At 40.1% G+C, this 14585-nt stretch overlaps 2 protein-coding genes across 3 annotated transcripts in view; one reads left to right on the top strand and one right to left on the bottom strand.

The window, feature by feature from the left end:
- The window catches only part of DNAJC3 (DnaJ heat shock protein family (Hsp40) member C3), a 77278-nt gene extending 72494 nt beyond the window's left edge, over positions 1-4784 (top strand). For both annotated transcript variants that reach the window (XM_059684975.1, XM_059684976.1), the window contains one exon: positions 981-4784. In XM_059684975.1, coding sequence (XP_059540958.1) covers positions 981-1138 — 158 coding nt within the window. In that variant the 3' untranslated portion in view covers positions 1139-4784. The remainder of the gene's footprint in view (positions 1-980) is intronic.
- A 2704-nt stretch (positions 4785-7488) lies between these two features.
- The window catches only part of UGGT2 (UDP-glucose glycoprotein glucosyltransferase 2), a 180331-nt gene continuing 173234 nt past the window's right edge, over positions 7489-14585 (bottom strand). Inside the window, exons 38-39 of the mRNA XM_059684977.1 lie at positions 11803-11929; positions 7489-7702 (exon numbers count right to left, since the gene is read on the bottom strand). Coding sequence (XP_059540960.1) covers positions 7680-7702; positions 11803-11929 — 150 coding nt within the window. The 3' untranslated portion in view covers positions 7489-7679. The remainder of the gene's footprint in view (positions 7703-11802; positions 11930-14585) is intronic.

Raw genomic sequence — 14585 nt, forward strand, 5'->3', positions numbered from 1 at the left:
TCTTGTGCCTTTCCGTGTCAGTGGGAGCAGAAGCTATGGCTTGAGCTAGACAAATTAAGGAAAAAATAGAAGGAAATCAAGTTGTATGCCCATTTGACAAATCTTTCTTGAACACCTCACTTACACTATACACCTGAAGTGAAACAATTTGTTGTTCTTAAGTAATTTATCATCAAGCCCAGGAGACAGAGTGTATTAATGCGTGGTTCTGTTCCACAGAGGAGGGTCTACCACCTCCCTGGAGTGGCTCTGTCCCTGGCTTGCACAGTGCACAGGTGGGGGGCTCTGCAGCTGAGCTCCACGGGAGCTGGGCTGGCAGTCACAGAGGTGCCCATGGAGAAAAAGCTGCATTTTTAATTACTATGAGTTCCTTTTTTTTTTTTTTTCTTGGTTTCCTTTTCTTAACCCCCATTCTTATTTTAAGGATGAAATGGCTTTTTCTAATCTCTGAGGATGAGCTTGCTCTCTGGCCACCTGCAGTGTTCCTTTCTCCCATTTGCCTGCACTGGTCTCTGGCTCATCAGGGACTTTCCTCGGGACAGGCACAGCTGTGGAGGTGGCCTCGTTCCCCTCATTTCTGAAGAAATTCACATTATTTAATAGTGAGGCTTTAGACAGCTTGTGCCAGGCTGACTTCCTTGTTGGGCTCAGGATGGTGACAGGGCTGTTCTGGAGGCCGCTTTCTCTGCAGTTACTAATTTTTTCCAGAGAAGCATCTCCTTGGGTGGCTTCTTGTGAGGAGAGATTTAGGAGGTCTGATTTTCAATGGTATCATTTTCAACCCTGGCCCCCACCCCTTCTCTGTGACTGGTGTTTCTCTTGTCTGTTTTCCTGAGACCAAACCTCTGATCTAGGAGAGCCTACTTTTGAGTGTCAGGCATACCTATTGTAATAACTGAAAAGTAAGTAGTCCCTCAGTCCACCCCCTCCTCCACATCTTAGTCCATACCTGAGTCTTACTCTGCTGGTTTCTTTTCTAGAAATGAGGAAGAAGTTTGATGATGGAGAAGACCCCCTGGATGCAGAGAGCCAACAAGGAGGTGGTGGCAACCCTTTCCACAGAAGCTGGAACTCATGGCAAGGGTTCAATCCCTTCAGCTCAGGCGGACCTTTTAGATTTAAGTTCCACTTCAATTAAACCAGCTGTTTTTTTTTCTCTCTCTCTCTCTTATTCCTTACATTTTTTTAAAGATTAAAAACAAACCTTGTTCCAGGATCCTAAAGAAAGAAAAAAAAATTCAAATATTTTAGTTTGTCCATGACCAAAGCGTTGTTTTAATAAGAAAAATCTGTTCTTCTCCATTTTAGACTTGAGGTGGATGGGTTTGTTATGGCCGGAAGCTGAGGAATGTCTGGGGAAGTGGTTGGAGGCAGGCTCACCTGGTCTGTGTTTTTCTATGCTGCACCATGTAGAAATGATTTTCTTCACAGCCTTGCATAGTATGTCAGTGCCTATGTGTATAAGAAGGAGCTGTACGTAACCTTCATGAGAATGGGTTATATTTCAGTATTCTTAAAGAGAATATTAACATTTTGAGCTATTCTTAGGGACAATTTTGTTTAGATTTTGGTCAATACAGTCACTTGCAAATATTGTTAAATTACAGAGCCTCCTTTAATCCGCATGCATTTCCATCCTCCACCAGCATGAACACGGCTGACACTGGGGGGAGGAAGGGACTCGAGCTCATGAATTAGAGAACCTGCTACCCAATGGTAGTCAATGTAGCCAGGATTATACTTTGGATTGATGGTAAGCATATACTTTGTATTTTGTTGTTGAGTATCTCTGCAAGAGAATACTAAAAACCACTGACATATAATTAATTGTAAAACCTATGGGCCTTTTGTTTAACATGAAACATCACATATTAACTTAAAAGTTATGCATAAAATAGGTTCAGATAAGATAGCAGTGGTATTATGTAAAATAAATTTGCTGAGATGCAGAGTGAACTACTTCAACAACTGAAATTGAGAGTTAAACTGTTTCCTATAACAGGATTGTCGTAGAAATGTAAAGTTGCTCAGTTAACATCAACAGACAACCTTTAATCCATACAGTGGGGCAGGTTCTCTTACCTCCTGGCAGACCTGCTTGGACTGTAGTAACGCCCACATGGGGCCTGTTTCAAGTGGGCATGAAACAGCAGACCTGCCCCTTCACCAGACCTGGATGCCGCTACATGGTCTCCTGCCTGCAGGCTTACAAATGTAGTCAGCTCTGGCTATATTTCCACTATCAAGATGGCATCTCTTCTTGGGATTCTTTCTTCTTACTTTTGAAGAAATGAACTATTCAATCTTTGTTTATTTGATTTTTTCCCCCTAAAAAATGAGTGTTACTTTAATCAAGAATATTAAATATTTATGGAACTATTGATATTGCATTTGAAATCTAAGAGAATTACTTTAGATAAGAATTAGTACCTTTACTCTGGAAAGGTTTTTCTATTTGCCTCAAAGCATGTTGAAGCATTTTAAGCAATACGAGTCTGATAATGTTTTTATGAAATCAAGCATTTTAATTTTAGTTCTAGAAGGCATCCTGACCAGTAATGTCCACAACAGCCAAGCACAAATCATTTTCTTCCACAGTCATCCTGAAACATATGTGGAAAAAATTTTCTTAACTACGAGACAAAAATCACATAGTTGAGTTGGGTAAAACACGTAAGTGCTTTTTGCATCTATTTTGAAGTCTATTTCTTACCAATAAACTTAACAATGCATTTTGAAAACTAGTGAACATCTTGCAGCTTTCATTTTGTTTTAATGTCTCAAATTTCAAGCTAATATGAAAATAATTCCCAAAGGAAATTCCTTGTTTATTTAATTTCAGTAATCACATTACTTAATTATATCAGATTTTTTTCAATCTGGTTCTTTCGTACATGATGTCACTGTGACCTCTTTGAAATCTAGCAATGGCCTCTATTTACTTTCAAGAAGAAGATTTTTGTACACAATGAGAACAAAGGAAATAACAAATGACTTGCCCTTCTATTGAGAGGGGAGGATGAAAAGTCAGGAGGGTTGAGAGCTGGGCCACATGGGAAATGCATCTGGGACATAGGTTACCTTGCTGCCTGCCAATTGCTGCCCATCGGGTTGTTTACATTATTTTTTCTCCACTTGTAATAACCATCATTCCTGTTTATAAAGTCTTACCATGGACTTACTTTAGTCATCATACTGAAATGTGCAGAGTTATTTGCCTGTTTTCAGTGAAGAGTAAAATCTATGATGCCAAGTGCCAACGCCACTGAGAGAAATTAATTCTTTGGAATTTGTTTTGCTGATTAATGAAGAAAACAATGACCTTTACGTTCCAGCCTGGATGGGCATCAGCAGTCTTCTGGTATCCACCTGAAGGGAAAGACGGTCACTCGATGTTCCCTTACATGATTGAGGACATGTGTGTAGAGGACAGTGAGTCTCCTTGCCGGCCTGAAGATCGCAATGGAAGGCGACGACTGAGGAAGCATTCGACTGGTTTGGGGGCTACTTGCACTTACCACTCTCGAGTCTATTTGGAGACTACAGTGTCCGGTAACCTTCATGGCTCTTTCTGGGAAAGTGAATGCAGAGGGGCCCGTCACCTCACCTGTATTATATTCCCTTCTTAAGGCCTCCCTTTTGGAGAGCTCCACAAGTGAAGTATTTCTGGTCTGTACACTGTGGATCTTTTCCACAGCAGCAAGTATTAAACACATCAGCCTATAAATGTGAAAAAGTTCTGAAAATTAATTTATTGCCCACTTCTGAAAGTTCATGCTTTCTTACTGGATAAATGAAAACTTGAGAACAACTTGAATAGTTTACTGATGTGAATTGGATATAACTACTAATTTTAAAATGTCTTTCTCTTTAATCAGTATTAAAAGTTTATTCTAAATATCAATATGGAAACAGAACTTCTTTGGAACTTTGATAATAGAATGCAAATGATCCACAAAATTTTAAAGAGAAAAATACTGATAACTGAGTAGGAACAAAGTTAACAGAATCAAAATTTAAAATTGGCATTTACTATTCATGGTGGAAAAATGAAAGATTCACCTTTAAAGGCATGAAGTTGGTCAAAGATTGTGAGGTTTACCATGAAAAAAATGCATGAGATGCCTAAGTTAAAAATGGTTCCTCAGGTATTTGTTAGAGCCAACTGCCTTAAGGGTACAGGGCACTGGTAACAGGCCTTGCAAAGATTTTTTGTTGAGTAAACATCAATAGTATAACCTAGAGAGAGCCATGCAACTTCGTTGAATGTAATTTACTTTTCCATATTTAGAAAGGAAGGAAGAAGGCAAATGCTAACTTGTCAATGCATAATATCCTTATTCTAAATCAGATTATTCCTTTTGAAGTAGCAGAGGTTATTCTGTAATTGCAAATTATGTTAATAGACGGGGCTACTTTTTTTTTTTTATGAATGATCTCATTTGTTGAATGATTTAAGAGTAAAATTAGCCACTGCGTGGCTTGTGTATAGTTGACAGGTTTTGTTGCAATCATCTGTGGTTGAACCTCTTACCTGCAGTGGAAAGCAGAGTGTGGAGAGTGTAAAAACTGGAGATGTTTGGGGAGTTAAGATAGTACTCCTGTACGACTGTATAGTTGGTTTTGAATGAGAAAACTAAGTAACTTAATCCATCTCAGTTTAGTGTTTTAATAAAGAAACTGAAAATTAATTGAAATGGGTCTCAGACATGTCTACACATATGGGTACTATTTTTATGCCCTTGTATTTTCACATTTAATAAAAATATTTATGGTCAAAATCAGTACATTTTTGCTTTCGATTAATTTTTAGTCTTTTGGAGAAGTCTATTTTCTCACTTTATTTCACACATAATCAGTGATTACAACGGCTCCTGTACACAAGCTAAGGAAGATCAGAGCACCAAATGCAGAAATGGCTAAAATCTCTTAATTTCCAAAAGTCTTAGGGACAGCTAGGCGTTCAAGTAGATGGTTCTTTAACTTCAATACAATTAAAATCTCTTCAATTGGCTTTGTTTGAAGACTTTCCCTTTTATACTATAACTAGAGGCCCAATGTACAAAATTGGTGCAAGAGTAGGCCTTCCTTCCCCTGGCTGCTGGCACTGGCTTCCCTCTGGCACCTGGGACCTGGGCTTCCCTCGCAGCCACGGCTTCGTCCAGGACATCCAGTCTAATTAGCATATTATGCTTTTATTACTATAGATTTGTACATTTCTGTTAAAGTCTTTAAAGGGGGGGGGGGGACACACTGTTATCTCAATCAAATTTCTAAACAAAAGAAGCTTTCTTCTCTATATTCTGCATATCCTAAAACTAAGGGACAGCTAGAATGCTTATATAGACCTTTCCCAGAAAGCTCAAAGTTTGCAAATTCTTAATCATATCTTTGCAATATATGAACAACTGGCCTTAGTCTGAAGACAATAAGGGCTTACAGGAGAACAAAGAGGAAGCTTCCTATAGAATATTTATAAATTGAATATTTATAAATCTAGATTTTCAGATAGAAGGTATCAGTCATGTGGAAATGAGACATGTAAATTTAGCCACTCAAATGACAAGCTGGGAAGGGAGTGATCAAGACATACTATTCTGCAATTTCAGCTTCCGCTCTATGAAATACAGAATCTAGCAAATTGGACGTGATAGTAATAAGCATGGGAATCAGGTGTCTGCCTAGTCCATCCTTTCTGCAGGATTCTTACAAAAGTGGAAAACAGGCTGACAATAAAGGGGAAAAAAGTACCATCTTGCAGTTGGGGCTTCTGTGCAGAACACTAAACCATGAACTCAGAATTTCTTACCTCTCATCAAGCTCAGATGTTACTCCTGACTCCACAGGAATGAGGCAGAGAGTACATGGAGTTGGTCACCTCAGGCCAAGTTACCCATGAGGCCTTTGATAGCATCCCTTTGGATCCCTGGAAACCACAGGAACATTCTAGTTCCATCAGGTAGGCCATATCTGGAACACTCCATTTTATCATAGACAAATACAAACACATAACAAAGGGAGGGTGGCCAGGAGAGGGAGAGGTCTTGTGATCTCTTATTAGCAATGAACGAAGCTACTGGGAACAGAGAACTTCTATGCAAATACTCTGGGCTGGGCTGTCAAATAGAGAAGAACTAGACTTGTTTAGAAGAGCTCAAAGGAGCAAGAGCAGAAACTGCCAATAGACAGCTCTGGCTCACTGGGCACCTAACTATACAGAATTGTCCAGAGATGGACTACCCTGTATCTACTGGCCTGGAGGGTTCAGAGATGGCCTGAGGCTCTACTTGACAGGGCCTTGTAAGGGGGGCTGGTACACTGGCTTGGGGCTAAACCAGCTGTGGGCAGACTACGGCCTGCGAGCCGGATCCGGCCCGTTTGAAATGAATAAAACTAAAAAAAAAAAAAAAGACCCTACCCTTTTATGTAATGATGTTTACTTTGAATTTATATTAGTTCACACAAACACTCCATCCATGCTTTTGTTCCGGCCCTCCGGTCCAGTTTAAGAACCCATTGTGGCCCTTGAGTCAAAAAGTTTGCCCACCCCCGTAAACTCTACTCGCAGTGGTTCTCAACCTTCTGGCCCTTTAAATACAGTTCCTCATGTTGTGACTCAACCATAAAATTATTTTCGCTACTTCATAACTGTAATGTTGCTACTGTTATGAATCGTCATGTAAATATTTGATATGCAGGATGGTCTTAGACGACCCCTGTGAAAGGGTCGTTCAACTGCCAAAGGGGTCGCGACCCACAGCTTGAGAACCGCTGCTTACTGGCTGTTCCCCAGATGTCACTTATCAACAGAATCATCTGGGGAGCTTTTTAAAATAATCATCATTCCCCATGTTCACCTGCCCTGTTACATTAGTCACTTCAGGGGGTGGGGTTCTGATGACACTGGACTCTCTTCCAGCCCCAGATGCCATGATTCTAGAATAGCTGGATATTTTTTGAACACTGACTATACCTATTCTCCTATTAATACAGGAAAACAAAGTTTACATTCTTAAGTTTCTATGAAAGTAGACAGTTCTTTTAAAAAAAAATGCACATACCCCATAAGCCTATAAATGTTTTATGAAATAAAAATTAGAAATATTAAAAATACAAATAGAGCATAAGATTAAAACATAATTTAAGATAAAGTAGCATTATAGTGCAACACTACCTTCCATTTTACAACAGATAAGGTATAAATGGGATTACTTTTTTAGAAATTTCAGAGACAAGCATGCATCCCTTTCCTTTCTCTAATTTTATTTAATTTATTTTTTTTCCTTTCTCTAATTTTAAATGCATTTGGTGAATAAGAAAATATAAATGCACACAGAGCTGAAATACATAAAAATGTAGATGGTTTGGTAAATCCCCACTAGTCAGACATGTTTTTTACTGGGTCACCTGGCAAAATACCACTTTGGTAAAATCAGTCTTTTAAGCAATTAGGAAAAAGGAATAAACTTAGTTTTAAATACTCAGTGGTCATTTCTTATATAACTTAAATTTATTCAAGAATTAAAGTACATGTGTTTTTAAATAATATTTTTAAAATTGAGGAATATGTCACTGATCTTTAATGAAACTTCCAAAAGTCTTAGCAGTAGCTCAACACTTGCCCAGCAGGTGGCAGATTTCTTGTCACACTTTCATCTTCTTTCTCATAAAAGCCAGTGCTAGAGTTCATCATGTGTCAAAACTGTAGGGGAGGAAAGTTTCTTTCTTGAAATCTTAAATATCAAATTAGCTTAAACCTTTAAACCTCACTGATGTCTGAGATATAGAAAAAACACAGGTGCTGACTGAGGGTCCTTTTGTTTGTTAATTTAGTACTATCTATTTGGTTCAATTATGTGACAAAAGAATAGCTCTGTACATTATGGTATCGGTTAGATTGTACCATATCATGACTACTTACCTTTGTCTCCTCCTAGAAGTGATCTCCCATTAGTCTTGGAGGACAAGAACCATGCCTTATTTATCTGTTATCTCTAGGCCCTAACACCCAGCCTGGCCAGGAAGCCATGAAATATACTAGTAGATTACTCACCTGCACAAAGTATTAGTGTAATGGAACAACAAAGAGCAAAAGACATACATGGTATTCTATGATGGGAGGAGAGCATTTAAACAGACACAGGTATTATACAAATGTGAGAATAACAGTGAAGACTCTTAGAGGCAAAAAATGGGTTCTTTTCTTTCTGCATCACTGAACTGTTACATCCTAATTGATTTAAGAACGCTGAGAATTTGAAATATTTTCAGGTAGAAATTAAAATACAAATTAAAGTATTCTATACCACAATTCAAGATGGAAGACTGTTTATATCTTTTAATTTTTTATTTTTTTGTAAAACATATTTGTATTGATTTCAGAGAGATGGGAGAGGGAGGGAGGGAGGGAGGGAGGGAGGGAGGGAGGGAGGGAGGGAGGGACAGAGAGAGAGAGAGAGAGAGAGAAGAGAGAGAGAAACATCAATTATGAGAGAGAATCACTGATCAGCTGCCTCCTGCACATCCCCTACTGGGGATCGAGCCTACAACCCGGGCATGTGCCCTTGACTAGAATGGAACCCGGGACCCTTTAGTCCACAGGCTGACTATCCCCTGAGGCAAACCAGCTAGGGCCACTAAATTCCGCTTTAAAGATAATAAAAAAATATAAAAGGGAATGTGGGAAGTGGTTATGAAACATCATTGGAGCAGAATTATCAATGAATTACTAAAAATGGAAAAGAGAATATGCAGCTGAATACATAGCACACAGCTGAGATGTGGTGGTGTTCCTGACAGTGGAAACCCGGGTGAGCCTCCTAACAGAAAAGCTGGTGGGGACTGAGTCAGACAGAAGCAATTAACTGAAGGACTAGTCTGCAGTATCTGTGCTGGCCGCTCCCCTCCCATCCTACTGCATACCAGAGGAAATCTGACAGTCTGCTTATCCCAAGATATAAAGTAGAAGACTTTTTTGTTATTAATTCTTACCCAAGGATATTTTTCCCAGTGAGAATGGAAGGGAGGGAAGACAGAGGAGGGAGGGAGGGAGGAAGAGGGAGAAAGGAAGAGAGAGAGAAATCAATGTGAGAAAGACACATTAATTTGTTGCTCCCACAGATGCCCCAATTGGGGCCGGGGATTGAACCTGCAACCCAGATATATGTCCTGGACTGGGAATCAAATCCTCGGCGCATGGCCAAGGCTCTAACCACTGAACACCACCAACCAGGGCCAGAAAGACTATTTTTGAAAACAAATTGAATAATCTATTAAGGAGGGGAGGGGAAGGAGAGAGAAGAGAGACAGACAGGTAGATATTTTTGTGGGATGGGCTTTGATCTAGTCCCATGGTCGGCAAACTGCGGCTCTCGAGCCACATGCGGCTCTTTGGCCCCTTGAGCGTGGCTCTTCCTAAGCCTTAGGAGTACCCTAATTAAGTTAATAACAATGCATCTACCTATATAGTTTAAGTTTAAAAAATTTGGCTCTCAAAAGAAACTTCAATCATTGTACTGTTGATATTTGGCTCTGTTGACTAATGAGTTTGCCGACCACTGGGCTAGTCCATGCACATACAGAGGGAAGTCTGCCAGTTCCACAGCATGCTGATATACCTAGAGCTATAAACCAACCCTCCCATTCAGAGAAGAAGCCTCTTGGAGAAACAGCCACACTTATACCAAGGCGAGGGAAGCTTATGCCAAAGCCTTAAAAATAGTTGCCTCTTTAAGTATAAAAAGACTTCCAATTTTATTCCCTATCTTCCATGTTGTTTTAATGTTCATAATGAACAGCGATTACGTTTACAAATCAAGTAAAGAAACCAGTAATCTCTTTTGTAAAACTTCTTTTATACACATAACCATATACTAATACAGACAGGTATGCAATTTTTCTTTAAGATGGGGTCAATCATATTTATACATATTCTATAACCTATTTTTCTAACTTGAAAATATGGTATCAGCACAAATACATTTATCTCTATTCTCTTGGAAGGCTACACTATATTTGTATGTATCAATGTTTATAGAATCAATCCTCTATGGACAGGCTATTTCTATTTCATTATTAAAAACAATGCTAAAACAAACATGTATCATGTATCATTTTTCTTTTAAATATAAGTTTCTTAAAGTGAACTGCTGGGTCATAGGGTATACATATTGTAAGTTTTTATACAGCTACTACATGTATGTGTAAATGAGTGTTCATCTGTCAACATCCTCCTTAATGCTGGGTACTTTGATCCTTTAATTCTTTCCAGTTTGATAAGAGAAACATTTAATTCAGTTTTGTGCACTTGTAATTATGTAAATTTTCCTTTCTTCCTTCCTTTTATTGCTTACTTTCCTTCTCTTCTACTTTGCTCTGACTTATTTATCTTTCTCTCTCTTTAAAAAGTTATACCACTTACAGAATAATACTACTTCTGAACTTAAATATATTAGATTAAAAATACATGGGTATGTTTTAAATATGGAACACCTCAGACAACACATTGGTTTTGTTAAGGAAAACACAAAGTCAAGATGAAACAATTTAATGCTTATTTGAGGAAATTTATATATAAACATTTTAGCTTCTCTAAAAAATAGAGGTGAGGAAAAGAAAAATTATATTTTAAACTACTAGGAAGAATTATTGTGAGGGTAAAAAATATAGCCCATGAAAGTCTCTTAACATACTGACTGAACAAGCTCAGTGCTTTTCTTCCTTTTAATCCTCACCCAAGGATATGTTTTTATGGATTTCAGAGAGGAAGGGAGGGAGAAACACTGAGGTGAAACATCAATTGGTTGCATTCTACATGTGACCTGACTGGGAATTGAACCCGCAACCTTTTGGGTGTACGGGACAATGCTCTGAACAACTGAGCCACCGGGCCAGGGCCTTAGTGCTGTTTTTAAAAAGGAGTAAAGAACAAAGGGGAGACAGACACTGGAAAGGAAAGGGAATTATGAGGCCTGAAAGAATATTCAGCACACATCTGTTGAAGGTTTATGTAGATGATTAAATGCTAAGGTAACCACAGTTTTTTAAATCTAAGAAATGGAAGCAGATCTAATTCAAGTCACCCTCCAGCCAAAACAAGGCTACTAGAATCAGGAACACGTGGAGAAACCTCTATTTTCTATGAGATTAAACATGGGAGAGAGAAGATAATATTCTTAGTTAGTTATGTAAGGCTTTTATTAAACTTCAGAGCTTGGACTTTCATATTTGGGAAATTCAGTGTGATCTTAAACATAAACATTTTTTTAAAACTTTTACGTTTACCTCTATCTTGGGTCAGGCGGTGACAACTATACTACACATCTATGTGGTATAGATTATATGAATTGAAGCTATATCCATGGGGGAATAGATTCTCTATCCATATATTTTTTTAAAAATATGTTTTTATTGATTTTAGAGAGTGAAGAAAGGAAAAGGAGCAAGGGAGAAATATTGATGAGAGAGAAACATTGACCAAACATTGACCAGCTGCCTCCTGCACAACCCCCACTGGGGATCGAGCCTGCATCCCAGGCATGTGTCCTGACCGGGAATAGAACCAGTGACCTCCTGGTGGATTGGATGTCACTCAACCAATGAGTCACACTGGCCAGGCTCTATCCATATTTTAAATTTGTGAGCTTAGTCCACATAAAAATATTCTTAATTATGTCATAGGCTTTCTTAAAGAAATTCTGACCTAATCACTTGATAACTTCACTATGAAATAAGTATATAATCTATTCTAGTTCCATTTAATGCAACATGTGGTTCAGACGCCACCACAGAATGATTACTTACTTGCATTTTCCTTCTTGTTTTCAAGGTGATCTAGCAGTTGTCGTATCTCAGTATCATACTCCACCCACTCTGGGACAATCCTGGCAGCAGCTTTCAGTTTGGGTTCTTTTGTTTTGGGATTATTGCACTGAAAGTTTAAATAAAGTTTTGTTAATAAAAAACCACGTTCCAGAAACAGGAAGGAAATACTTGAGGACTCTGCTGTGTCACTGGAGCAAACAAATGCATTTTGTAACGGTAGAGTCCTAAGTCTTACGTCCTTGAAATACGGGAATTCATTAAATAGAGACAGGAACAAGTGAAATGACAGATCTTAGTTTCTGGAAGCAGTAAGTGTTCAATGCAAATACTTCAATCAGAAATTAAGAAAAAACTGTTTAAAGACACTTTCATGTTTCATAAGAAGTTTTTCAAACAATTCAGTAAAGTATTTTGTTTGACAAGAGGTCTAAATACATGAACACTCTGACAAAAAGCATAGCAGACTGAGAGAAACCAAGATGGCGGCATAGGTAAACACCGGAAATTGCTGCCTCCCACAACCACTTCAAAAATACAACTAAAAGACAAAACAGACATCATCCAGAACCACAGGAAGGCTGGCTGAGTGGAAATTCTACAACTAGAAGGAAAGAGAAAAGCATACTGAGACTCAGAAGAGGTGCGGAAGTAAAGTGCAGAGGTACGGAGGCGCATGCGGAAAGGGCTGGCAACTGAGGACACGGTTGTCTTTTTCAATCGGGAGGAAGACACATCCCGACATCTCTGAACTCCAGTTCTGGGTGAATCTCTGGGGACCCAGACTCATACAGGGAGAAACTGGACCGTCTGGCAGCAGGCAGTACTTGAGGGCAGCTTCCTCTCAGAGGTGCTTGCAGTGATTACCATGGGACACTGACCTGGGGCCTCTTAGGGTAGGACTGAGGATCAGCCATAGCTGTTTGCTCCAACCTGTTGATTCCCTGAGACCCCGCCCACCCAAGCTGTGCACAGAGGTTTTTGCATATGAATGACCTGGCCCTTTGTAATCTGAAATTACCTAACAAACTGCAGCTGGGTCAGAGACCCAGAACTTCCAAAAGAAGGCCCAAGACCCCACAGCAGCTTGCATTGCTTCACAGCTGGGCCTCATCTGGGCACCTCTAAACACCAAACAAAGAAGAGGAATCTGAAGATCTCTCTGTAGCTCCTGCTGGGTAGCCTCAGGCAGAGTCTAAATTAGTACCTCCTTAGAGATCCAAGAGCCAGTGTACCCAGTGGTCAGATTGGGACCATCCAGATTACAACTCCTCAGATCCATAAGGGACACACTCAGGGGGTAGACTCAGTGAGCACCAAAGCCCCACTGAAGCAGTCTTGCCCCAGAAGGGTGTCTCCAGCACAGAAGTTCTCCCACCATAGACACAGCTGATTCTCACAGCCAATTGGCCTGGAGGTCAATTCCTCCCAGTGATACCTACAACAATCAAGGCTTAACTACAATAAGACTGTGCACAAAACCCACAAAGGGGTGCACCAAGAGTGTCCACCTCAGGTAATTGGGGAGGATGAGCCACTGGGCCCTATAGGACACCTAGCACAGAAAACCACTCTATCAACACAGGGAAGCAGCCAAAATGCAGGGACAAAGAAACAGGTTCCAAATGACAGAAATGGAGGAAAGCAAACTATAGGATATAGAGTTCAAAACCACAGTTATAAGGTTTTTCAAGAATTTTCTAGAAACTGCCAATAAATTTAGTGAGACCCTCAATCAATCTAGTGAGACCCTCGATGATATAAAAAAAGGACCAACTAGAAATTAAGCATACACTGACTGAAATAAAGAATATTATACAGAGATCCAACAGCAGACTAGAGGATCGCAAGAATTAAGTCAAAGATTTGAAATACGAAGAAGCAAAAAACACCCAACTGGGAGAACCAAGATGACGGCATAGGTTAACGCCGGAGTTTGCTGCTTTGAACAACTACTTCAAAAGTGAAACTAAAAGACGGAACGGACATCACCCAGAACCACAGGAACGCTGGCTGAGTGGAAGTCCTACAACTAGGAGGAAAAAGAAACGCATACGGACACTCAGAGGAGGCGCAGTGCTGAAGTCAAATTCTGAGGTGCCAAGTGCGCGGAGCGGGCTGGCGGCAGAGGGCGCAGTTGTTGTTTTCAATCGGGAGGGAGTCGTAGACTCTGAGCTCCAGATACAGGCGAGTCTTTAGGGACCCATACTCAAACGGGAGAAGCAGGACTGTCTGGCTTCGGTCAGAGCGAGTGCAGCTTTCTCTCCGAGCTTTGCAGTGGGTGCTGGGACTCAGAGAGGCAGAGCCCCTGGGGACAGGACTGAGAGCCGCCATAACTGCTCTCTCCGGCCCACCCTGTTGATCCTGTTCAACCCGCCCCGCCCAAGCCCTGCACAGAGGCATTTGCCGGATAGCCTCAGGCAAAGGCTAGATTAGCACCTCCCTAGAGGACAGAAGTTCTCTCACTGCTGACACAGCTGATTCTCATAGCCACTTGGCCTGGAGATCAAACCCTCCCTGGTATTAGCTACAACAATCAAGGTTTAACTATAAGACTGCGCACAAAGACCACTAGGGGGTGCACCAAGGAAGCATAACAAAATGCGGAGACAAAGAAACAGGACAAAATTGTCAATGGAAGATACAAAGTTCAGAACCACACTTTTAAGGTCTCTCAAGAACTGTTTAGAAGCCGCCGATAAACTTAATGAGATCTACAAGAAAACTAATGAGACCCTCGATGTTATATTGGGGAACCAACTAGA

The sequence above is a fragment of the Myotis daubentonii genome, chromosome 2 (assembly GCF_963259705.1).
Source record: "Myotis daubentonii chromosome 2, mMyoDau2.1, whole genome shotgun sequence".
NCBI lineage: Eukaryota > Metazoa > Chordata > Mammalia > Chiroptera > Vespertilionidae > Myotis > Myotis daubentonii.